Genomic DNA, 24,760 nt, shown 5'->3' on the forward strand with positions numbered 1-24,760 from the left:
TCTAGAAAATACGTATTTTATGCGGGGAAATTTGGCAACTCTGAAATGTTCGTATGGTGTTTTTCAGCACGGCAGAATATGAGGGAAACCGGAAAGTTTACGCTCCTGTTGAAACGTCGTGCGCACATTCCAGTGATGATAATTTCTCCCGATAAAAGAATAATTTTTAGGAAAAATTATGGATATTTCACCGTAGGATTATTGAATACTTTAGACCCTACTGCGAATAAAATTATCAAAAGGGTTGGGAGCAAAATTTGTTCAAGTTTTCCAGGAAATTCGTGTTTTATAGTGAACAATTTGCCGTTGTCTCATGCACATACGGTGTTTCTCTTCAGTGAGGCGAGACTCTCGTGGGACTATGATTATCGCGTCAACTTTTTTCCTTGTTATCGTTTTCGGGGAGAGGGAAGGATTTAAATTGGTGAATATTTGTGACGTTCTTGTTGGAGATTTTTGGTACGAAAAATTCCTGTGTTTTTGACGTGCGGCTATGTTTTACATATATTTAAAGAACCAATTCTTGGCTTTAGTTCGTGCGTCGTTTAGAGAAAGAAGAAGAAAAAATGTAGAAAAGAATAATGCGATGGACCCTGTAAATAATATGGCACAACTGCATTATGGAGAGGAACTTATTGAAAGTTACGACCCACCAGTAGGCATGTAGACGTATTTAGTCTGAATTGAACTACCAGGGTTGCCACAAAATTTAGAAAATAAAATTCCCTGATATTTCCGTGATTCCTCCGACACATTCGTGTAAAATTCCCGGACAACAATTCGTCGCCACTTTGACGTCAGGGCGTATCTCGATTCCCACGTGAGCCCTGTTTTACATATAAATGCATGCCTTCTGGAGCTCATGCAAACATCGAGATACGCCCTTACGTCTTAAAAGCGATGTACTTGAAGATATGCCATAGGGCCAAAAATACATATTTTAAAAATGTTCAGGTAAAATTAGTTGATCTGAACGTCAACTGCACTCTAGAAGGCCAATAGAGATGAGGTGGTAATTTTTCCCCCGTAACACTTTGTGTTTCTCCATGACATTTCAAGGTTCTCCCTGACTTTTTCGGATTTTCCCGGTTTATTCCCTGACTGTTGCAACCCAGAATTCTGTACAAATGAATACAATTATACAAGACTATGAGAGCCATTTTTAAAGTCGTCCCTACAACAGTCTCTTTCCTTAGAGAACTTCGCACATTAACGGTTTTACTGCAATGCGCCATGGCCACGAACAAATTAATCGAGAACGTCCGATCCTGGCTTCTTCGGTCAGTGACGCGGCTCGTGCTTAAAGTTCCTATCCCCGCTCCCGCCGGTTGAGAAAATGCACTTTTCTGCTCACAGGTTCGCTGGTCGTTATTCACCTCGGCGTGAAATGAGTTTCCCTAGGGGCGCACCGACGTCAGGATGAGCTGCAAAAATAGCGTTTCCTCGCGCCGCGCCGGCTGCGGCGCCGTCGGGAAATTGTCTGCCCCTTGAAACCAACCACTACGTTGTCACATTTACTAAAAGCACACTGAAAAAAAATTCTCGGCGTTTTTACCAAGGTCCGTTGGTACCTTTACCATCTCACTTTTTTACCAATGATTGGTAATTTTACCAAGACAGACTGGTAAGCTTACCTAAAAACCGGTATTTTTACTGTTTTTTTCAGGTAAGAGTACCACTTTTATTGGTAATCAATTCCCGGTAACTTTGCCATTTTATCTCGGTAACTCTACCACAGTCGATAGAAAATATTGGCGCTTTTACCAAGGTCCAGTTAAATTACCGAGAAAGTTCTATAATTTTACCGAGATTCTCGGTAGGATTACCAATTCCATAAATGGTAATTTTACCAAGAAAAAACTGGGATCAAATAGAACTCTGAATTCTTGGTAATTTTACCCTTTTCTTAATAAATACACAGAGATTTTTTTTTCAGTGCAATTACGATTTTTTGAAACACTGCTTTATGAATAAGTTTTTAAGCGCTTTGCCGATAAGGGGCGCTTTTCGATTTCAACCAGTGGGTCTGGGTCCGCCTATGCACATCAGGAGGAGAAAATGGTGTATTTCAGTGGCGTGGCGTGCTTTGCGATATATCGATTGCTATGCCATTTGCACCTATGGGAAAGGATCGATAAACAGGGTGTTCGCAGTGAACACCTTAATAATCGATTCTTTACCGTAGGTTTAAATGGCATAATCGATGCATCGCAATTCACGCCGCGCCGCTGATTTCAACCTTCCTCTTGAATTCTAGTATACTTGTGAAAGAATGCGTTTAGATAGCGCACCAGCTCGACAGAAAGATGGTGGAGAGGGGCCTGACTTATTATTTAGAATAAATCTTAATATCTAATTTGAAAAATAGAATGAAATTGTGAATCAACCACTGTACTAATTGCGAGGGGCGTTGGTTCATTTGAAAGGTGTTGTTCTCAATGCTTCGGGAAAACTATAAATTATTTTCTGGGGTTCGTCCCCGATTTTTTAATCCCTAAAAACTCATAAATTGGATGAGGGGAAGTGGGGGTTTTTTGTTTTTTGTTTTTCGGAAAAGTTTTGTTGCTACGCATCTTACTTTACTGTTTGCTGTCTTTTTATCAGCTGTTTTCATTCAACAATCATCATTAAGTGAGGTTACTTCCAACACTCAACTGCCATCAACTTACATTTTTCTTTTCCCGCGTTTTTTTTTTTTTTTTTTACGGTTTTTCATGATTTGTTCCATCTTTTTCCTATTGCCAATTTTTCCTCATTAAGTCAATAACCTCCAAGTTTTTTTTTTCTCTTTCACGCTGTTTCTTTTCAATGTGTATAAATATGTTTATTATTAATTTCCATTTTCATTTCATCCTTTTTCTTCTGATTTATTTTTTTTAATTTAAATATTGAACTTTTAGTTATGATTTTGTTAAAATAATAATAATTTTTACTAATTTTAATTTTAAATTTAACAGTTGTTATGAGTGAAATTTTCAATGACCGAGGCGGTCGTCCTCCAAAACGTGGTCGCGTTTTCCAGAATTCTTTGCATGTTCGTTTAGTGAAGCAAGAACTTAACTCTGTTATTAGTATAGAAAATCAAAGTTTCATTTCTTCATTTCGGAAGTATAAAATTGATGATCAGAACTTTGATGAAAATTTTGTTACCAAATTTTCAGTCGGTTCAATGAATATAATTTGTCATCATTGTGATGCTCGCCATTTTCAGGGTGAAATGTCCAATGGTCATTTTAATAACTGCTGCCAAAATGGCTTAATTTCTTTACCGAGTATTCGGACAAATACCGATTTGAAATCATTATTTTTATATTCTCCAAATTTCATAAAGCATATCAAAAATTATAATAGTGCTGTTGCTTTTGCCTCTTTCTCTGCAAATCGAATTGATATTCCGGGTGATGGATCTTATTGCTTTAAAGTTCAAGGATCCATATATAGGTAAGTTTATTACCGGAACCAGAAAGCAGACTGAACATGGAAAAAACGAAGAAGAAAAAGCGGAAAAATTAGATGAAGTTAAAACAGGAGCAGAAAAAGAAGAAGAACCAGAAGGAACAGCTACTGAAGAAGAAAAAGAAGAAGCAAAAAAAGAAAAAATAAAAGAAGGAAAGAAGAAGAGCAAAGTTGTAGGAAATATAGGAAGAAAAGCAGGACAGAAATGGCAAAAGAAGAATCAACAATTTAATCGAAAAAAAAGCAAAGTATTTAAAAAATAAAAAAAGATCTTCTTTAAAATTAGTTTGAAAACAAATGTAAAACCTAAAAAATAATTTTGTATGAAGATTAAAACAAAATTTTAGTTTAAAGTTTACTAAATAAAATTACAATTTTTGAAAACATTTGTTATATTTATTCTCTCAAAAAAATAATTAGACCCGATTCAAAGACAAAACAGAAAATTAAATGAAAATAAAAAAAAAAAAAAAAAAAAAACATGTGAAAGTGAAAAGTGTACAGGAAAAATAAGGGGCTGCGAAGCAGCCCCATAAGCCCCTAGTTCATTTTTAATACCTTTATTTAATACTTCTGATGTCAAATCTCGGAGGATGATGATAGTTTCAATATAATTTTTTTTTTAGCGGTTGTGTAGTTTTTCTAAAAACGATGGTTGAAATTTTGGTGAGCGAGTTCTTCCATCTCAGGGAAGTTAAAAAGAGCTGAGCGCTTCTCTAATATAAACGTACCTCCTTAGGTTCTCGCGTACTACAAATGGGCTATTTCTACCTCAACAGTTGAAAATACGCCAAAACAGACGACATTTTTTCCGTAGGCACCACGACTCGTTAATTCCAAGCGGAAATGCTTCTTCAAATCTTCAAAAATTACATTCTTAACTTATGCCATTGAGGCCCAATCAGACGTTTTTCTATCAAACGGAACTGTGCGCAATATGACGTGAGCCCTGTTATGCATAAATCCTTACGGGTCTCAAGGCTCATGTCTTAATGCACGTGCTTCCGTTTGGCAGAAATACGTCCAATTTACTTACGTAAGGTCGAATTGTTCGGCAAAACTCAAAATTGACATTCCGATTCGTACTCAGATGGAGCATCGATTGTCATGCGTCCGAACTCGATCGGACAATATTTCCCGAAAAACGCTCCACACTGGGGGAAAAAAACACATTGGATCTAGAGTCCTGACTCTTAAAAACATCGACAAGAAAAAGTACTCTTGATTCATTCAGAATCTAGCTTAAATCAAGAACCAAGCCTCTTAATTTAAGCAGATTTCGTTTTGATTCAAGCAAAAATCCGATTGAATCAAGAGTATTTTTTCTTGTCAATGTTTTCAAGAGTCTGGACTCTAGATCCAACGTGTTTTTTTTTCCAATGCATCCTATTGAACGAATTATTTTTATGGAATTCAACTTTAAATCCCATATCATGCATTAATCGGTTCATAATGGCAATACGGCTCGAAGGCTGCAGAGGCGCAAATGCGTGACCGTATTAATTGTTTTATTTATGAGCTGGCAGAAAGGAAAACTAATTACGAGGTGTTGCCGGATTTACCAATTTCCCCGTCGCTATTGTAATTCCGTCGCAGAGTCCGGCGAATTAGTTCGATGACGGCAACGTTGCCCCACGTATATAAATAAGACAACGGCAGCACCTTCACCTGCACATTTATTATTGCACTTAGCTAATTGTCTGCTCAAATTGATCGCGTTCAGGCGCGCGGCACAGCGCTTTCGGGACGTGCTTCAGGGAATGGCTGAAATGAATTTGTCAGTCATGTCCGAAGGGAAATTTCACAAGTAATAGACCGCACGAGAATGTGCATATCATTACAGCAACGCTGTTAACTAGGATTCGTTGTTGATTGTGAAGGGTTGCGGTCAAATAATTAATCAAAATCTGCTTGAATTTCTTCGGCCGGCTGAGAAATAGTATAGATGAGTTCTCGGCGGCTAGGATCGATTAATTCGTCGTTCGACAGACGGAAATCCGAATCTGAATTTCGACGTTGCAAAATTTCCACTCGCGGATTGGATTTTTACAAGAGATTTTTTGGATAAACTGTCTGGAAATTGCACTGATTTTTTTCTGATCAGAGGAAGAAATCAGAAGTTTTTTGAACTGAAATCTCGCAGCCATACTCTCATAAAATATTGAATTTCTTATACGATTTTGCAACCTTTGAATTGACTTGGAGACGAAAGTAGGCACAATTTAATAATGTATTTAGGCTGTTCCTTGTTGAATAGTCGACCATTTCAATTAAAGCCGGTGGCGATTCTGGTAATCGGCAACACTGTTTTTTCTCCATTTGAATCCATTAAAAATATCGATTGTAGGTGAGGTAAGCGTCTCACATAGAATCGATTGTTTCACATACATTTTAATGGAGGTAAAACAATATTGCCAACTTTCAAAAATCCTCACGGACAATAAATAGGGCTAGTATTAAATCATAACAATTGAAAAATTTAAAGCCGTAACCATATGTTTTCTTTCTCACCCCGAAGTAAACATTTTCTACCAATGAGTTCCCACGGCTCGTTATCGCCCTATAATAGTCCTCAGATCATAGACAGAATCTTGGTTTCAAGAACAACCCCTTCAATGTAGGATCACGCGTAAGGGTGGTCGAAATGAAACCCCCAATTCGAAAACAAGTTCTCACCCCGTTGAGCGTGGAATTGACGCAATCGCTCTTAATTAATTGTTTTCGACACCCCAACTTGAGAGGCCTCCTGAGGAGGGTTACACGTCCAGCTTTGTTGCCATGGTTTCGTCGATCGCTGGGCAAATTCGGCGGTTTTCAAGTCCTCGTTGTCGTTATGTTGCCAATAATTTAAAATCACCGTTCAAGAGGAAAATTACTTTGGTCTACAAACACTGATTACAGGATGGAAATTCAAAACATCTTAACACCAGCATACCTTGTTAAGATGGTTTCGTCTGTGGTTATTCGTCGCCTCCCAAACGAAGGGACGCAATTTCATTTCACAGTTGCCAAAAATTCACTCGAAAATCGTATTTTTACATGGAGCCTGTCGAATATTCCTAATTAAAAAATAGTCGAATGCTCATCTGATTTCCCGCTAAAATCGGTAACATTGTGGATAGGATTTGCTCTCATATAAACGTACAATTTATTGAATTGCTTGGGTTAATTATGCAGCCTTGGAAGAGAATTAAGTTCTTCCGTCTGGAAAACGAAGGGGAAATGTAACGTTGTATTTGGAAAACTTTAAGATTCTAACTTCCCGGATTAAAGTTTTGAATTACTTTATCTCGACACTCCTTCTTTTTGTCTGCAAACGTCATACCGTCTGGGATCTGTTCATTTTTGCATGTTTAAGCATTTTTGGCGCGCTAAAATTTTTGTAACCCACTACTCCTGCAAGGATGCACTGGAAAAAAAAAACGTATTGGATCTAGAGTCCAGATTCTTGAAAACATTGACAAGAAAAAGGAGTCTTGATTCAATCAGATTTTTGCTTAAATCAAAAGAAAATCTGCTCAAATTGAGAGGCTTGGTTCTTGATTTAAGCTTAAATCCGATTGAATCAGAGTACTTTTTTTTGTCGATGTTTTTAAGAGTCTGGACTCTGGATCCAATGTGTTTTTTTCCAGTGTGTGAAAACTGTTCATTTTAGGTTTTTTGGCAATGATGTACCCATACCTGTGGGTGGTTACAATTTTTACTATGAACTAATATTCAATCGTTATTTTACGATCCATCGAGCGTATTACAATCATCCAGCTCTCCATGAGCCGGCAGACTCAACGAATCGAGTTAACTTGAGTATCATTACTCATATAAGAAGAGGGCGCTTCATAATTTTTCAATTAGTGAATCACCAGTCGTCTGGTTGTCTGACGTCCGTCTAATTGTAAAACGTTTTCTTCACACCCAGAGGAAAGGGGCAAAGATGGCGGCTGCATTGAATTTTAAAGCGTGAAATAGAGGATTCGTCTCGACGAATTGTAATGAGGCACGCTCGGAATTATGAAGGAGGTGAGGATTGAGTTTTACCGGCTTAACTCGCGTAATTGATTGAGTAACTTGACTTTGAACCTAGTTCCCTTGCAAATACACAGACGGACACATTAATATCTGTCACTGCATTCCTAGTTTTGCGAGTCGGTGACCGTGTTCCCTGCAGAAAATGAAGGGAGGGAACAAGTAAAGCTCCCTCTTAAAATCAGTTCACTGGAAAAAACAACACATTGGATCGAGAGTCCAGACTCTTGAAAACATTGACAAGAAAAAATTCTTTTGACTCAGTCAGATTTTTGCTTAAATCAAAAAGAAATCCGCTCAAATTAAGAGGCTTGGTTCTTGATTAAGCGAAAATCCGATTGAATCAAGAATAATTATTATTGTCGATGTTTTTAAGCGTCTGGACTCTTGGTCCACTGTGTTTTTTTTCCAGTGTTGGATTTTGGACCACTACTCGTATATACGTAGTTGAATCTCTTTTGTTACAATTGAAATTCTACGGATATTAGTTACATCTCTGAATAAAAAATCAGGTGATGTTAGGAGCGCCACTTTACTCGTTTTGGGCAATTTCATATACATCATACGAGTCGATAAATTGCCGATTTTAGGACATCAGGTAATGAATTTGGGATATCCGATGTCACAGAAACTAATCACCGCATCGAAAAACTTTGGGAAACAAAAACTAAACATTTTTAAATTTGACAGAACTAATTAGAGAGTTTGGACAAAATTAGGCTGAAACGAAGGGATCTTCACGTACTTTAACGCAAAAGGTACTCTATAGCATGCAAATTCTGAGTACACGGAATACAAATTCCAGTTTGATCAATAAGAATTCCTATTAAATATACTAAGACAGGAATTTCTCGTTGAAACAACATAAGATCTCCTTGTTTCAAGCGATGTTCTTGTCAGTTCTAAGATATTACCTGTTCTTTTGAAGAACTTTCCGGTTGACTCTAGGAGCACTGGGGAAAAAAACACATTGAATCTAGAGTCCAGACTCTTAAAAACATCGACAAGAAAAAATACTCTTGATTCAATCAGATATAAGCTTAAATCAAGAATCGAGCCTCTTAATTTGAGCGGATTTCCTTTTGATTTAAGCTTAAATCTGATTGAATCAAGAGTACTTCTTCTTGTCGATGTTTTCAAGAGTCTGGACTCTAGATCCAATATGTTTTTTTTCCAGTGAGAATTCCTGTTGTAATATAATTGAACAGGGAAGTTTTTTTCAGTAAATATGGTTATTATAAATGGACGTCGATAAACTTGCGATACATTCCCCGCATCAAATCGCAACTAATCGCGATCACTGTTACTTTTAGCTCTCTTTATTCGCGACTCCTATCAGCTCCGCACCCCCACTGCGTAACGTAACTTCACCCATTCATTCCTTCCAAGAGTCATAAAGTCATTGACCCCAGAGCGGAGGGAATCTCCATCAACACCAGGCGTTGCACTAGAGCGGCATCATATTTGGAAACCGCGCTCCAGATCGGACTCCAGGGGGGCTCCATGACGAGCGCATCTAACGCATCACACGCGCACCGCTCGAGATGGGGGAGCGCACAGTGGACATAGTCAGAGGGAGAACTTAAACACATCAACCACACAAATTAAGTCCAGAGGCGGTACTTTCTAAGTGGGAACACTTGATTTTGCTCCATTTTTATATATTTCAAAAATAGATTCTATTCGAACCTAGAATCGATGAGCCGCAACTGAGGGTGGATCAAGAGTCCCTTTATACTGAGAGTCAAGACAACACCCCCTAATGGAGTCACAAACGGGAATAAAGATTACACATATTGAACGTTTTTCACAATCTTTGATCGTCACATTCTCAAATTCCTTTCTCCGTTCCTTCTCTCATTCCGTTTGTTCCTTGCCGAACCCGTAATTCCCTCTTCCATTCCAAATTGTAATCTTTGCAATCTGTGAAAATGTAATCTTTATTCCAGTTTGTGACGCTGTGAAGGCCTAAAATACGGGAACCAATCAGAAATGGATTCACATTGTCTTGACTCTCAGTATAAAAAATTCGAAAATTATGTAGCCCCTTAACGGTGTTTGTACTAGAATCGATTGTTTTACATACGTTTAAATGGAGAGAAACTAGTGTTGCCAACTTTTAGGGATTGGTGTGGATGTGGAAACTGTAACAGCTGATGTCTTCATCAATACCTTCCAGGGTTTCTACGTTCAGTAAAACCCGGAATAGTTGATACCATCAGAGAAAATCAAGAAAATATAAGTTAAATAGATCATGGAATCAGAAATTATTATTCTGAGTGCGTGCCGCTAGCGTTTTTTACCTACAGGCAATTTAACGCAGACAAAATCAGAACTTTGATTCAGAGGGCTTTTAGCCAACACTGAAAATAATGGTAAGCTATTTTACCACCTAGGATGCCAAAAATGTGTCTGGTGATCTTAAGATGCAGCCCTAATTGCCCACACAGTTGAATTTGCATCCACAGGATGTAAAGTTGACTGCGAGGGCAGTAAAGGCTGTATCTTGGGATCACCAGACACATTTTTGACATCTTAGGTGCTAAAACAGCATATTATTTTTTCAGTGAAGGGCTAAATGGACGTAATTATGCTAAAAGGAACTATGTTCATGGGGGTTGTGTGCAAAATAGTTCCTTTTAGCATAAATACGTCCAAATAAACTCATGTCATTGGCTCACTCCACTGTGCGGCGCTGCGGTTCATCCAGTGCTCATTTTTCTCCTCTTTACGCAAGGCCGGAAACGGTGACAAAACGCGTCGACAAAGCCCATAATCGTCGCCGCGAAGATTCAAGGATAGAACCGAACTTGAGATATGAGCCCTGCTGATCGTAAAACTGCACCATGTCCAGGGCTCACGTGAGAATTAAGTTATGCGCTTGCGTCTGATACTGCCCGCGCGCGGCTATGATCGATGGGGATCGTATAGGGCGCGCTCTACTGCACCCGGGACTTGGCCGATTTTCCAACTGGGAGTTCTGCCGTGATACGCAAGAACGACGTATGAGCTTTCAAACGTTGCCGAACTTTCTCTGTTAAAATACGAACTTGAAGGAAAATCTGTGCATTTTGATTTCTCCAATTTTTCGGAGAATTTTATTCACATTCTGATGACAGGAATGCCAAAAAGATTTAGAAGACACTGGGAAAAAAAACACATGGGATCTAGAGTCCGCAGACTCTTGAAAACATTGACAAGAAAAAATACTCTTGATTCAATCAGATTTAAGCTTAAATCAAAGGGAAAATCGCTCAAATTAAGAGGCTTGGTTCTTGATTTGAGCAAAAATCCGATTGAATCAAGAGTATTTTTTCTTGTCGATATGTTAAAGAGTCTGGACTCTAGATCCAATGTGTTTTTTTTTCCAGTGAGGGTGTCTACTAAAACAAGCTGGTCAAAAATCAGTACATTTACAGTACTTTTTCAGTCCATTCCCGAGAAATTCAGTACCTCCTCAACAGAAAAATTCGGTACTTTTTCAGTGCCTCCGATTGACAAAATTCGAATTTTTCGCTCAAATTGCGACAAAAATGACAAAAAAATAAAAAAAAACTTCCCAACCTTCTAACGAAATTTCCGCTAATCTTCAATACTTCCGAACCGCCCTTGAAAAAGCAGTACAATTTCCGGAAATTCCGGACTTGTAGACACCCTGCATTCTGATCTAAAGCCTCTGGAAATTTCACGAGAAAATACGCATAACTATTCTTAGAATCAACATTTTACTGCCGGGAATTTGGCAACTCTCGATTGCGCATACGTCGTTTTTACTCAGCAGGACAGAGTTGGCACCCGTCCCGGCTCGGCCTAGGGTCCCCTGAACCGAGAAAACAGACTCCGCGACGTATTGTTCCCACTTGGATGGTGGCCGCCTTGAAAATCACTCATTTTCATGTCCAGAGTGAGTCATCCCGGTGCACTGTTAAAAATTTAGGAATTAAATCCGGAGCACAATAAAAAACGCCCGGCTCAGAACGTCTCAATAGTTCACTGAGCAAGGCGCGAATTCAAGCATTTTGATACATGTTTCCTCTTCAAGATTTCAAACTTTAAAGCATTGCATGCAAGGCAAAATGCGCTTCTAATAGTATCACTGGAAAAAAAGCACATTGGATCGAGAGTCCAGACTCTTGAAAACATTGACAAGAAAAAGGACTCTTGATCCAATCAGATGTAAGCTGAAATCAAAAGGAAATCCGCTCAAATTAAGAGGCTTGGTTCTTGATTTAAGCTGAAATCCGATTGAATCGAGAGTATTTTTCTTGTCGATGTTTTTAAGAGTCTGGACTCTAGATCCAATGTGTTTTTTCTTCCAGTGTTTGGTATGGTGGGTGATAGATTTGCTTCTTTAAGGAAACGAACACTGAAAAAAAGTATGGTAACGGCTAGCATAAGTCTACTTGATTTTTTACACAATGGTACTAATCAGTGAAAATGAGCAGAATAATAGTAGTATTCACCAGAATGTAGGTGATTCTTACCATAATATGGTAAATGCGACCATACAATCTGGTATCAATCACCATACTCGGATCACTATGTCAGGGTATGGTAAAATCTACTATATTTTTTTTTTCAGTGAAAGTATACAGAGAAGTATATGAGAAATGACTTACCTGAACTTTGCTGCATGGCAGAACATTATAATCTCTTCTCAATCTCTGACGGTGGGCCTCAGTGACCAGTCGACCAGTGTTTCTCCAAACTAAAACAGTGTCGAATTTGAGCCGAGGCTGAAACAAAAGAAATGACCAAAATACAATATCCGTGAAAATTGAACCCGAAGATGAGGCATCATTTGTCATTATCATTTTCACAAAAGCGATTTAATTAATAAATAGGACTTTGATACAATTACATTTCTTTTACGGATACTCTCGTACAAGCTATAGAGTTACATTCACCCCTTGCACTGTAAATAATGACAATGTGTTTTCAAAACCCTGCACTGACAGTCAAAAGCAAAGTAGTAGGTTGAGGCAAAAGTTAAGCTCTAAGCTACTTTTCGCCCGAGGTCTTATCCGCACGAGTGCAGTTTGGGCGAATAGGTTCCACGAACTGAGAGGGGGGGATCGAGGAGCAAGTAAAGCTAAGTTATAAAAAGTTCCTGGAACAAGTTCGCCCGAAGTTCCGCGAACCGTGCACTTGTGAACAAAGTCTGACGTGATGTTCATCGGACAATTTGTTGAACGAAAATCGAATAAAATTTGCCTTATGATGACTACTACTGCGATCAGTTCGTGAATAAAGACTACTATGTTTTATTTAGAAATTAAATTGCTAAACCATTGCTCGACTGTTTTTTCGTCAACCATCATCGGGATGCTCTCGGGTCGAGCTTTGACTGCCGAAAGTAATTATTACACAATGGGAAAGATAGCAGTGCGGTGATCTTTAAAAATAGGATCGTCACTTTTAATCAAATGGAACTATAAATGCATTATAACGTGAGGCCCTGTTATGCATTATACTCAAATGGGTCTCAGGGCTCACGCCATAATACACATAGTTCCGTTTGATAGAAGTACGACCAAGTATATTGTTTCTGGCATCCGCGAATGCTTCAAGACGTTTCGCCAAATCAACCGCATCTAGGATTACAGTGAAGTATTTTTGAAAATCTCTTGAATTCTCGTCTAAAATAAGGGAGAGGTCTTTGACTTCGGCTCAAAAGTGTGGGCCTCATCCACTCAGAGGTGGGCTCATCTCTCCTGTTTTCCACGGTTGACGATAATTTATAAAGTCGTAAAGAAAATCATAACCCGTGGTCCCTAAATCAACGCACCGAGACACGACAATCTAATCATCTCTCCTCCGACGAAAGGCCGTATCTCGATTTTCGAGTGAGCCCCAGCGAGGATTAATTCCTATGCAAAACGGGTCTCACGTGGGAATCGAGATATGCTTTTACGTTAGAGGGGCGACGTAATGAGTAAGGGAAATGTCACCGTTCATTGTGCGCAGATTTTTCTCTTTTATTGCGAGCGTTGTTTCCTTTGTTTTTGATCGGAGATTTTGTTGTCTTTTTTACGAGGGGGCAGGGTTGTCTCCTGAGGAAAGAAAAAAAAAATACCTTTGAAAGGCCACGTCGGTACGATTGCTTTATTTTGTCAAGGGAGGCAACACTGCTTGAAACATTCTTTTATTGGCGAGATGGCCATCTACTACAATTCAGCGATATTCGTCACGAGTCGTTTCGCAATGAATTATGTCAGAATATGACGCATCCGTCTGTGCTGCCGTGCTAAGGAAGAACGCCGTATGACAATTCTAGAGTTGCCAAATTCCTTTTGATAAAATTTTCATTTTTGAGAAAAGCTATGAATATTTTGCCTTTTTTACAGAATCTTTAGGTAAAATTGTGAACAAAATTATCTGAAAAGTTGGGAGGAAAATTTTCAGAAATTTACCAGGAAATTCGAGTTTTATGAAAGGAAATTTGGCAACGTCTGAAGGTTCATACGGCGTTTTTCCTCAGCATGGCAGTATGTGCGTGGTTGTGTAATTTTCTCGGTCCCTCGCCTTCTTCTCCTTCTCCCACTCTCTAATTTTCCGCCTTCTCAAATTTGACTGACAGCGTTCGAATTCGCCTTCAATTTTTTCCCTACTTCCTTTCCGTTCAATGCTTTCTAATAATGAGGTCGTTTTTTTTAAAATCCGTCGACTATCTCATATCTCTTTTTACCTTTATAACTTACATGAGACAGAACCTTCAACTTTTCAAAAATCCACTTTAAGACACCTGCTGCACAAAATGAACTTTAAATTTTTTAAATTAATCCCCACAAACGTTCTCTTATTTTAGCTAGAGTACCTGTACAGCGAGAGTATAGACGGATGTGAAACTCCGAAAATCCATCAGGCCTTCACTGATGCCTCTGCGAATAAAGTTAGGGCCCAGAAATGCAGCCAACCTATGAATTTCAATTATCCAGAGCGATTTACTAGAACAATTATTACGAACCATCGTTTATGAGGCACATATTTGACTTAGTTTTTGCATAAATTTACTAATTTTTGCGGAAGAACGCTCATTTATGTACATTCTTAGCCATCTTGGTTAGAATTGGAATCTACAGACCGGCAGTGAAATGCGTTAGAAGTTGGTTAGAAGGATGGCTACGCTTTTGGGCCCTAAGCCCTCCATGAAGCGATCTGTCCATACTCTCGCTATATATGTAGATTACTAGGGGGCTACGCCCCCTGGCCGCTACGCGGCCCAACCCCCTGAAGGCGCTCCGCGCCATCAATGGGCCGCTTCGCGGCCCTATTTTTACCCTCCTATCAGTGTTAGGTTTATTTTCCCCTAAAAAATTACGATATGATGTATACTTTACTTGTAGAATGAAATAATTTTGGTTTCGATGAATAAAGAAAAAAATAATTTTTTGAAGTCAAAAGAAAGCGTTTTAGACTGACTGCTTGATGAAGTATTGCAGTAAAACAACGAACAATGATAATCAGGTAATAATTAAGTATATCAAAAGTCGGGGATCGAACCCACATCGTAATCTAAGTGGACGCATTCGCCGTCCTAGACGACTCGGCCACCGCTCGTCTTGAGGGAGGAGGTGCGAATCTTGTGTAGATAAGTATAGAGCTGATGCGCAGGCTACACATCCACTGCGCAACCTCTTCGACCACTGCGCATCCTCCCGCGCATAGCGGTAGCAGTTCCGGAGCATTCTGTAAATTCACTCACTTTTATAACGTGATTTTAAAAAAACCTGGCTCCTATTTCCAAAATCTAATTAAAGCGGGCTCATCTAGGGCCAATTACCTGTCGATCTACGCAAAAATCATGGAAATCGGCCCGGTAGAACGCTCAAACGAACTATGACAAAAAGTATAAATTTACATTGTTTAAATGGGAGAATTCGCAACTTTACCACGTAATATAAAAAAACCTGGGCCATATTTTGAAAATCTGAAAAGAGTTGGCTTATCTAGAGACAATTGCCCGTCGATAGCCGCAAAAATCATGAAAATCGGCCCGGTAGAACGCTGGAACTAAGCGTCACCAGTTTCGCAAAATTAGGAGGTCTTGGAGCTTATAGTATAGATAGGTACTCTAATTTTAGCTGGTCCATTTAGCTGTGTTTAAAACATGCTATGAATCCATCTGAAAACCAGGAACTTGAAGACATAGGGCACACGGTAGTCTCTAGAACGGAAATAAGCACTTCAAACTCCACGCGATCTCCATGCGACTCCTCACGTATCATCTTCAGCCGTTAGTCTAGAAAACTAACGTGCGCACACAGCGATTCACCGTTCAAAGTTCCTGTTTCTTACGGAAATGATCGGATTTACGACCCCGAAACCAATTGCTTGATCATGCACGGAGTATTAATTTGCGCACATTACGGGAGCAATTTGGAATCTCTCTATGGACAAGCGCTTAATAGCTTCAAGGACTTCCCGGACAAAGGCAACTTTTCTGATGAAACATCCAACTCTCCGACAATCAAACGATGACCGTAATAGGCCTGATGGCCGCATCTCTGCTCCCTGATGGCCATTAATGAAAGCGATTTCCGATGCAGAGAAACCAGCTCCCTTAGCATTTCGCAAGCGCACTTGCCGGATCGGACGTTTATTTTACAATTTTCTAGGACTCCTCGCGGGGTGGAAATGGGATTTCCGTGCGATATGGAAACGGTCGGGTGGGTTTCCGTAGCCGCGAGGACCCGGGCGCATGCGCAGTATTGCGCATATTATACCGGTGTTTCGCGACGGAGGTGCTTAACGTCGAAAATTGCGCGTGCAATATTTATAAGCATGGTTGAATTACGTTGTTAGATGACTTTCTGGGACTGGCTTATGGTCACGAGCTCTTGTTAGGCGGACAATATGTCGTCGACTTGAAACTCACCATAGCCACCACAGGATATCTACTAAAATAGGCTGGCGAAAAATCAGTACTTTTACAGTACTTTTTCGGTACATTCCCGAGATCGTTAGTACCTCCTCAATGGCGAAAATTCAGTACTTATTCAGTACCTCGAATTGACGAAATTCGAAAAATTTCAAAAATTTGAATTTCTCCCTCTAATTGCGACAACAATGACAACAAATGTAAAAAAATATCGGACCTCCTTGCGAAATTTTCGCACTTTTTCAGTACTTCCGGACCGCCCTTAAAAATACTGGACTATTTCCGGAAATTCCGGACTTGTAGACACCCTGCATCATCAAGATCTCATCGTCTCGATGGGATCATTTTGATGGTGTAACAAGAGTCATCCGTTTAATGAATACTGGTGACGGGTGATATGTTTCTTTATAACTTTGATTCCTGTGGATTTAAATAACTTATACTTAGTGGAATCTCAAGTAGGAAATTATCGAAAAGAAAATCGTGAAAGATTGAGATGAAATTTCAATTTCATCGAACATGATTTTATACAGATAGAATTGCGACAGTATTGAGGATATCCGCTCAAACTTTCATGACCCCAGCAATTTTATCGCCCAAAATTGTGAACAAATGGCAATTTAGTTTCAAAATCTCCCGATTTTTCTGCTGAAAAGGGCTGCTTAAGCATCGGGCTCTCGAATCCACTCAATAACATTTTCCCCGGCAGTTGAAGGGCTTGGAGGACAAGGCGCATAAGTGCAGTTTTTGCTATTTTGATAAATACGTGATTGAAGTTTCGAAATGATACGGATCCTCATGAAGGAGAGAAAAATCAAACTGACTTTCTGATGCTTAAAAATTGGAAATCGGGAGCGAATTTTCCCCCAGAATATTCATTTTACTTAAAATCATGAATATATCAATTTTTTCAAAAACTGCACTTCCGCGCCTTATCCTCCAAGCCCCTTAATCGCACTAAAAATATGGTTGATTTTACCATACTCTGACACACTGATCCAAGTATGGCAAGAAACACTAGACTCTACGATAGCATTTATCATACGATGGGGAGTATCACTATAGTTTTGATGAATACTGCTATAATTCTAGTTATTTCTGTTTTACGCGAGATATTACGCGAGGCACGATTAAGCTCTTCCTTTCTATGTACCAAACATGTCAACAATAACGTAGTAAGAAACAAAGAGGCGTTGCGTCCAACCCCATGTAGTGCACTCTCAGATGAATAGTAGGTGCCAGGTCGACCTGATTGACTACCAATCACAAGCAGCTGGTCAATTTAAATTCGTGTTAAATTACCAGGACCAACCTGACTAAGTTTTGTGTTTTGAAGCCTTAAGAATCTAATTATTTATACTTATTTTATCTTAATCTATTATTTTATATTTTTTGTTATATTTTTTTTTTTTTAAATTTTTGGTTTGCGTACTTTTTCTGGTTTTGCCTGGTCGTGTTCAGGCAAAACTGCATGACAGCGCTCCGGCAGAACTAATTTCGCCTACTTTGCGCAGGCAAAACAAGATTCCTCGGAAAAATACATTTTTGCCTAGGCAAAACTAGTATTGCCTGGAATCGGGGTTTGCCGCTACTTATCCACTAAATAGTATCTCTGTGTAAAAAATCAAGTAGACTTACAGTAGATTTTACGACACTTTTCTTCAGTGTGCTCCGTCGATAAAAGCTTCGCGCTTCCACAGGGAGCTTTGCGAAATCAATTCGCGGGAGTATCGGGTGAGGCTGACGAGATAATGGGTGTCTAATTGCGCGGCCTTATACGGGCGTCTTGACTTTGGGATGAAAGCGGCGGTAATGACCACGGCTCCCGGCCGAAAGGTCAACGGTGCCCCGCGTCCCCGCGATAAAAAGATCCGCCGCTGGTAATTGTTGTGGTTTCGCCGGTGACATTGACAATTGAATGGCCCGACGTTGAAGTGTACTCCTTGTCAGTCGAGAAGAAGAAGCAGGGAAATGCGAGAGGAACGATAAATTTGACTTTCTCGATGTCTCGTTGATTTTCACGGGTATAACAGATTCTTCGTCAGAGTCAGAGTCGAAATTGAGGAGCTTTCCGGAAAAAGGGCACATGTCCTCAAAAATGCCAGTCATGAGAGACGGTTTGAGCCACGCACCAAGGGTATTGAAACTTGAGGATAACCGCTGAGTTCATGCGAACACTGAAAGTCGTCGACGTTGTCAAATTTTTGGGGGAAACCCCGCAATATAGCTCGAAATGTCGGGAAAAACGTACTAGAAAAGCTCGTTTGGAAAATCCTCGTCCTGTGTCTGCAAATGCTGATGTGCGTCAAAAGTAATTCTGTTAAGCACTTTTTTCACGGTTACTTTAGCAAGCTCATGAAATCATGAATAGCCCTTGTCTCACGATGTGTCTGGTGACTCAGCTTTAAAAATCCTCGTCATTTCACAACGTCGGAGGAGATTTCGAGGAATTTTTCAGTGAGCACCGCCGCTTTGAAGCCGCAAAATTACTTTCATTTTCTTTCCGAGCTCCCACGCACTCTGTGACCGGGCCCGGTGCCGTCGTCTTTCTTGAAATCTGCCCAGAACTCCGAGATTTGCCCTTCTAGGGATTCTCTGACTGACATTTGGACGTATTCATGCTAAAAAGACCTATGCGCACACATGGATAGCGTGCAACACTGTTCCTTTTGGCACGCCTAAAAACGTCCATTTGGAAGACGCACAACGTCTGCCCATCTTCTCACTGTGCAAGATTTTCTGTAATTGCCGCCGCTGCGAGATCAAAGACATCGCCGGGGCAGGCTCATGTATCATACGGCTCGCGCGAAATTCGACGAAGACGTCGGGTTTTATGCTTCAATCTCGGGCGGAGACCTAATTAAAACGTTTGAAACTTCTGATATTAAATTTTGACTGTTTTCGAAAATAGGTCAGTTGCCCGTGTCACAGAGTGGTATTGTGATTGTTTAAAATTGCGGTTTATCAAAAGATGATAAGGGATCCGTTTTAACGTCAAACATCATATATCAAATATATATAGAGTGTCAACCACTTCTAAAATACAAAATCCGGATATCCCAATACTTCCATGACCGAAATGAACCGTCGGCTTCTTAGTGGGAAAGAACCGATTTCCATGATTTTTGGAGTCTTGGGATTAAAAAATTCTGATGTTATCAAACGCCTCATTGAGAAAAACTCTCGACAGTGCTTTTTTCTCACATTTCTGGCGCAACAAATGAAAGTCATCTCTTTCATTTTTATTGGTTGATCATTATTTCTACATAAAAATACCATGGTCAAAAAATTTTGCACGAATTCATCACTTTAGGTTTGAAGTCTGAAGTTAGTTTCGAATTGAGAACAACTACAGTGATTAAAATAGTTGTGTTTTCGTGCAGTTTTGGTAAATATAGGAGGTGAAATACAAACAAACCCAAATGTATTGATTTTTTTTACAGTTCGAGATGAATTTAGCGCGGAAAACAATGGAGAGACTGGGAAACCCTAGAGTCAACCGGCGGCTTGGGATGTTTTGAGTTTTACTTCTCGTATTAACCAAACTTTTGTGTTGAGTTTTCTCTCTGTGTAATAATATAAAAATGACAACGTATCGTAGGGTAAATGCACGATTTTATCCGGCAACAGCGCAATTTTTTGACCTTGATGCTAGAGTTTGGCGGCGGGAATGGTGTGCACGACGATGCATCATCCCAAAAAAACTCAGCTAAATTTGGAAGTACCGTTGGACGAATGAGAATGACAGGATGAGACAATGCGTGTCCTTGGCATAGCGACTAGTCGCAAGCACCGCCGCCAGATGCCACGGACTGCCCCAGACTTTCATTGTTCCCGATGCAAAATCAACTTTACAAGTTCATCCGGCAGACCCGGTCGATGCAGCCCTTCTTGAGGATCCCGGCGTCTCCGTTTTATAGATTTTATACGTTGTTTTATTCCTTCATAAACGTCAAAATGAGAAAGTTTCGCCGTAAAGTTTATAAAAATGAGCGCTTTACGGACCCAGTTCCCTTTCGATCAAGGCAGACTCCTTTTAAGATGGTGCAACCAAACTAGATTAAACTGCGTCTGCTCGTGGCTACTTCGCCTATCGCTGACCTAATTATTGTTCCCGTCGAAAGAAATCGAAATGAGATAGATGTGGGGCAGGATTGAAACATCGAGCCGACCAAATGAGAGTTTCTACATTGAATGCGCCTGAAACGAGCAATACAAGCAATAGAGTGTCGTGCTTTGCGATTTACCGATTGATCTGCCATTTGAAACCTATGGAAAAATTCGATAAACAGTGTGTTCGCAGCGAACACCTTGATAATCGGTTATTTACCATAGCTTTAAAAAGGGAAATATCGATAATTGATCATTCACACCCGGCCACTGAATACCACTATTTAAAATGGAGCTGAAAAGTAAACTGCGATCACAATTGAGGAGCTTTCCGGAAAAAGGGCACATAGCAAAAAATTGCATTTGAAAAATGCATTTGAAGTTTTGATCATTACTCTATGGCCACTGACAGTGACTTTCGTTCGAAATTGGGAGTCCAAGCTGCGATGAAAGGCACCGTCAGTGGCCAGAAACTAATGACGGAAACTTAAAGTGCATTTTTCTCAAACGCTATTTTTTGCTATGTGCCCTTTTTCCGGAAAGCTCCTTAATTTGAGTTTTAGTTGTTTACTACCGAGAGCATCCATCGCGACAAATCTTCCTACAAAAAGAGAAGATATCGTTAAAATATTCATACATAATTATAATAATTGGTGATAAGTCGAACACAGCTCGCAACTTTTCTTCAAGAAACTGGAGAGACTTTCCATCTGAAATCATAAAATCCAATTGTTCGAACCGATTCGATAAAAATTGCTCGGATGATGATTTTACCACTGTAACGTAGGTCTCTTTCCCTGAGGAAATTCATATTCCATTCGTATTCCTTTCACTCTTGAGGTCAGTGTTTTCGAGTAAAGGAACGCTGTTTTGTTAACGTTTTTTTGACTTAAACTTAACGATCGCAAAACGACGCTTTATTAACTCAAAAGTGATGTGGAGTTGAATCCAAACTTAAAGCCTCCAAAAAAAAAAAAAAAAAATTTAAGTCAAAATAATTTTTGAAATTTTTTTTTTTAGTGTTTGCGTTCGTTTTGTGTACATATACGGCTTGTGTATGTACGACAGTGGCAACTACAGAAATTAAATTCGCAACACTGTACTCTTCTCCATCATTTAAATCCAGTAAAAATATGAATTCTACGTGAAACACGCTGTCTCACCAAGAATCGATTGTTCTACATACATTTTAAGAAAGGAAAAGCGGTGTTGCTAACTCTCAAGAATAGCAACTGCTTTCAGAATACATCCAATGCAGCTGGAGAGGAAGACACGAGACAAGGGTGAGCGGACAAACTGGTGCGTTACTCGATCTAATGAGCTCTAATTCAGATGTTTTTAAGCTGACGATAGACCCTCGGCCTGACAGAGCATCGAAGAACGAACAAGAGGTGCCCGCATGCTTGCTCATCAACAGCTCGGCGACAGATTCCCAATTGGATAATGATGTCGTCCAGAATTCAGTTAAACGGATTTTAACTCGAAAACGCTTTTAAGCCAATTTCACGCATAGCACGCTGGAGCTTGAAATGAGACCATCCGTACCTTTCCCGGCTCGTCCATTGCCTAGAAGTGCCACTTCATCAGGTCATTGATGCCTCTACTTCTATTTCCGGTATGAAAAATTGACTACGGCCACACGAAACCGATTTTATGGCACGGAATTAGTAAAATAAATTCCTCATTTTACTGTCGTTATTTTTTTCCCGGTCAAATGTGCGAAAAGTTGGACGACATTTTGCAATAAGGAACCACTATCTCTGGCTCATTTCAGAAACAACATTTTGGTTTCCCTATGCAGAGAGGTGCTTTTACAGAGGTGCCAGAGATAGTGGTTCTTTATTGCAAAATGTAATTCAGTTAGCGGTGGCAAATCGGGTACTCCTAAATGGACCATTCGGAACTATAATTTTTCTCTCAGTATCGGAACAACGCATGTACCGTTAGTTCCCCTATATGCACACGAGTGTTTCAACGGGTGGGTCAGCAATTGTAGTTCCTAATGAGGAATTTCCAGGTGTCTGAAATTTGATGAATTTTGTGTTTTAGTGGAAATTATTACGTGAACTGGCCACGGGGATATCTTTCGCTAAATTGAACAATTATTGACGAAGATACAAAATAGTCTAATCTGCTTAAATACATGAGTTTGAATGAGAAATGCCGCCAGATGACGTTTTTAGGTGGTGCATTTTTTCACTTATTTTAAATTTTTTTTTTTACTACGGATCAAAATCATAAAAAGTACTGCGAAATCAGCTCCTAAAGCACTTCTATAAGAAGCGATCAAAAATGGGCGTGCAAACTCTCCCTTGCAAAATGCAGTCAAATTTACGATAGTACGTTCTTTGGATTCCCAAACTTTCCAACTTTTCTTTGACCTAACGAAATTGCACTTGCAGATGATTTCCGCAGGAGAAATTCTGAGCCCCAAACCTCTGGAATCATAAAAAATTAAAATTCATGCAACTAGAGACACAGGACGCTTTGACGAATCATACTGATAGCAAAAGTACGAAACTAAGTAACTCCACTGCGGTGTTTCAAAATTTCTGCTCCTTGCATTGCTGCCGTGCTAAGGAAGAACGCCGCATAAACATTCGAGAGTTGCCAAATTTCCTTCGATAAAATGTTTATTTTTGAGGCAAGTTGTGAACATTTTTCCTGGAAATTTTCAGGAACTTTAGGCAAAATTGCGAACAAAATTACAAGAAAAATTGGATGAAAAATATTCAAAATTTTCCCAGTAAATTCGGTTTCTATCGGTGGAAACTTGGCAACGTCTGAAGGCTCATACGGCGTTTTTCCTTAGCACGGCAGATTAGGCCGAGGAGCCTTTAAGCACAAGGAAAACGCCACTTGACGCAATCGCTACCTTTCCAGTGGCGTGGCGTGCTTTGCGATACATCTAATGATCTGCCATTTAAAACTATGGAAAAGGATCGATGGACAGGGTGTTCGCAGTGAACACCTAAATAATCGATTCTTTGCCATAGGTTTAAATGGCAGAACAATCGATACATCGCAATTCACGCCACGCCACTGTATCTTTCGCAACGAATCTGCCTATCATAGGCATCCCTCGAGGGATTTCAGGGTGGCCGCGGGACACAACAGGACCAAGCACCCAGGACCCTGCAGGACCGCAGATCGCACACGGCAATTCGAAATCATAAATCGTAATGGACATTCCAGTAATCGTAAATAACACACCAAGAGCGGCTGCTTCGATGAATTGACCGCGCTCAGTAATTCCGAACTGTTATGCGCAAATAAAACCCGGGAATTAGGAGCAATTTGACTGCCTGGCTACTACTTGCCCGCATTTGCCACGTTTCGCAGGGTACTGACTATTTGCATAGTTTCAATTTCCATGTGGCTCCTATTCAGTTCACTGGAAAATAAAATTAGATCTGGAGTCCAGACTCTTAAAAACATCGACAAGAAACAGTACTCGTGATTCCATCAGAATCTAGCTTAAATCAAGAACCAAGCCTCTTAATTTGAGCGGATTTCCTTTTGATTTACGCTTAAATCTGATTGAATCAAGAAGAGTCATTTTTCTTGTCAATGTTTTCAAGAGTCTGGACTCTAGATCCAATGTGTTTTTTCCCAGTGTTGAACAGCTCGTTTCAAAAAGTACCCAACTCTGAGTACATGAAAAAAGAAAAATCTAAATACGGGGGAAAATTAATTCAGCCAATGATTTTCGGTGGTAGAAACCGTTTTTAGTGTATCACTATATTATATGTATCACTAAACGAACTTTGCCCATACGTTCGACGTGAAATAGGCACAATTGTCAAATTGGGCACGTATTACACCATGCAACTCTAAAACTACAATTTTTTTTTTGAGAAGTTCTCGATAAAGATGAGTGCCGTTGAGATGAAAGTACTCGCTCACCAAAATTGTAACCATCAATTTTGAGAAAACTACACTACCGCTGAAAAACTAAATTATAGAAAGACGATTATCGTTCTCCGTGCTTTGACACCAGAGGTATTGAATAAATGTATCACAGATAAATCTATTTTAAATATGTAAGGCCCCTCTCCGTCATCATATTGTTGAGCTGGTGCGTCATTTGAACGCATTGCCACTAGTATACTAGAATTACAGAGGCAGGTTGAAATCAAAGAGCGATTCCTAACAACTGAGCGCCTACAAATATAAACCAACCCCTCAAATCTCATGATAATAAAATCGTGATTTGTAACTAAAGTTGGCAACCTTGGCGTTCGTTTATTCGCCCAGTAACGGCAAAGCTGGGAGCTTTCACGAGTGATC

At 39.7% G+C, this 24,760-nt stretch overlaps 1 protein-coding gene across 2 annotated transcripts in view; it reads right to left on the bottom strand.

Annotated features, from left to right (window-relative positions):
* Nucleotides 1-24,760, bottom strand: part of LOC109042300 (puratrophin-1) — a 586,997-nt gene that overhangs the window by 236,015 nt on the left and 326,222 nt on the right. For both annotated transcript variants that reach the window (XM_019058962.2, XM_072304834.1), the window contains exon 6: nt 12,099-12,215. In XM_019058962.2, the coding sequence (XP_018914507.2) occupies nt 12,099-12,215 (117 nt within the window). The remainder of the gene's footprint in view (nt 1-12,098; nt 12,216-24,760) is intronic.

Source organism: Bemisia tabaci, chromosome 10, assembly GCF_918797505.1.
Source record: "Bemisia tabaci chromosome 10, PGI_BMITA_v3".
NCBI classification, from domain to species: Eukaryota; Metazoa; Arthropoda; class Insecta; order Hemiptera; family Aleyrodidae; genus Bemisia; species Bemisia tabaci.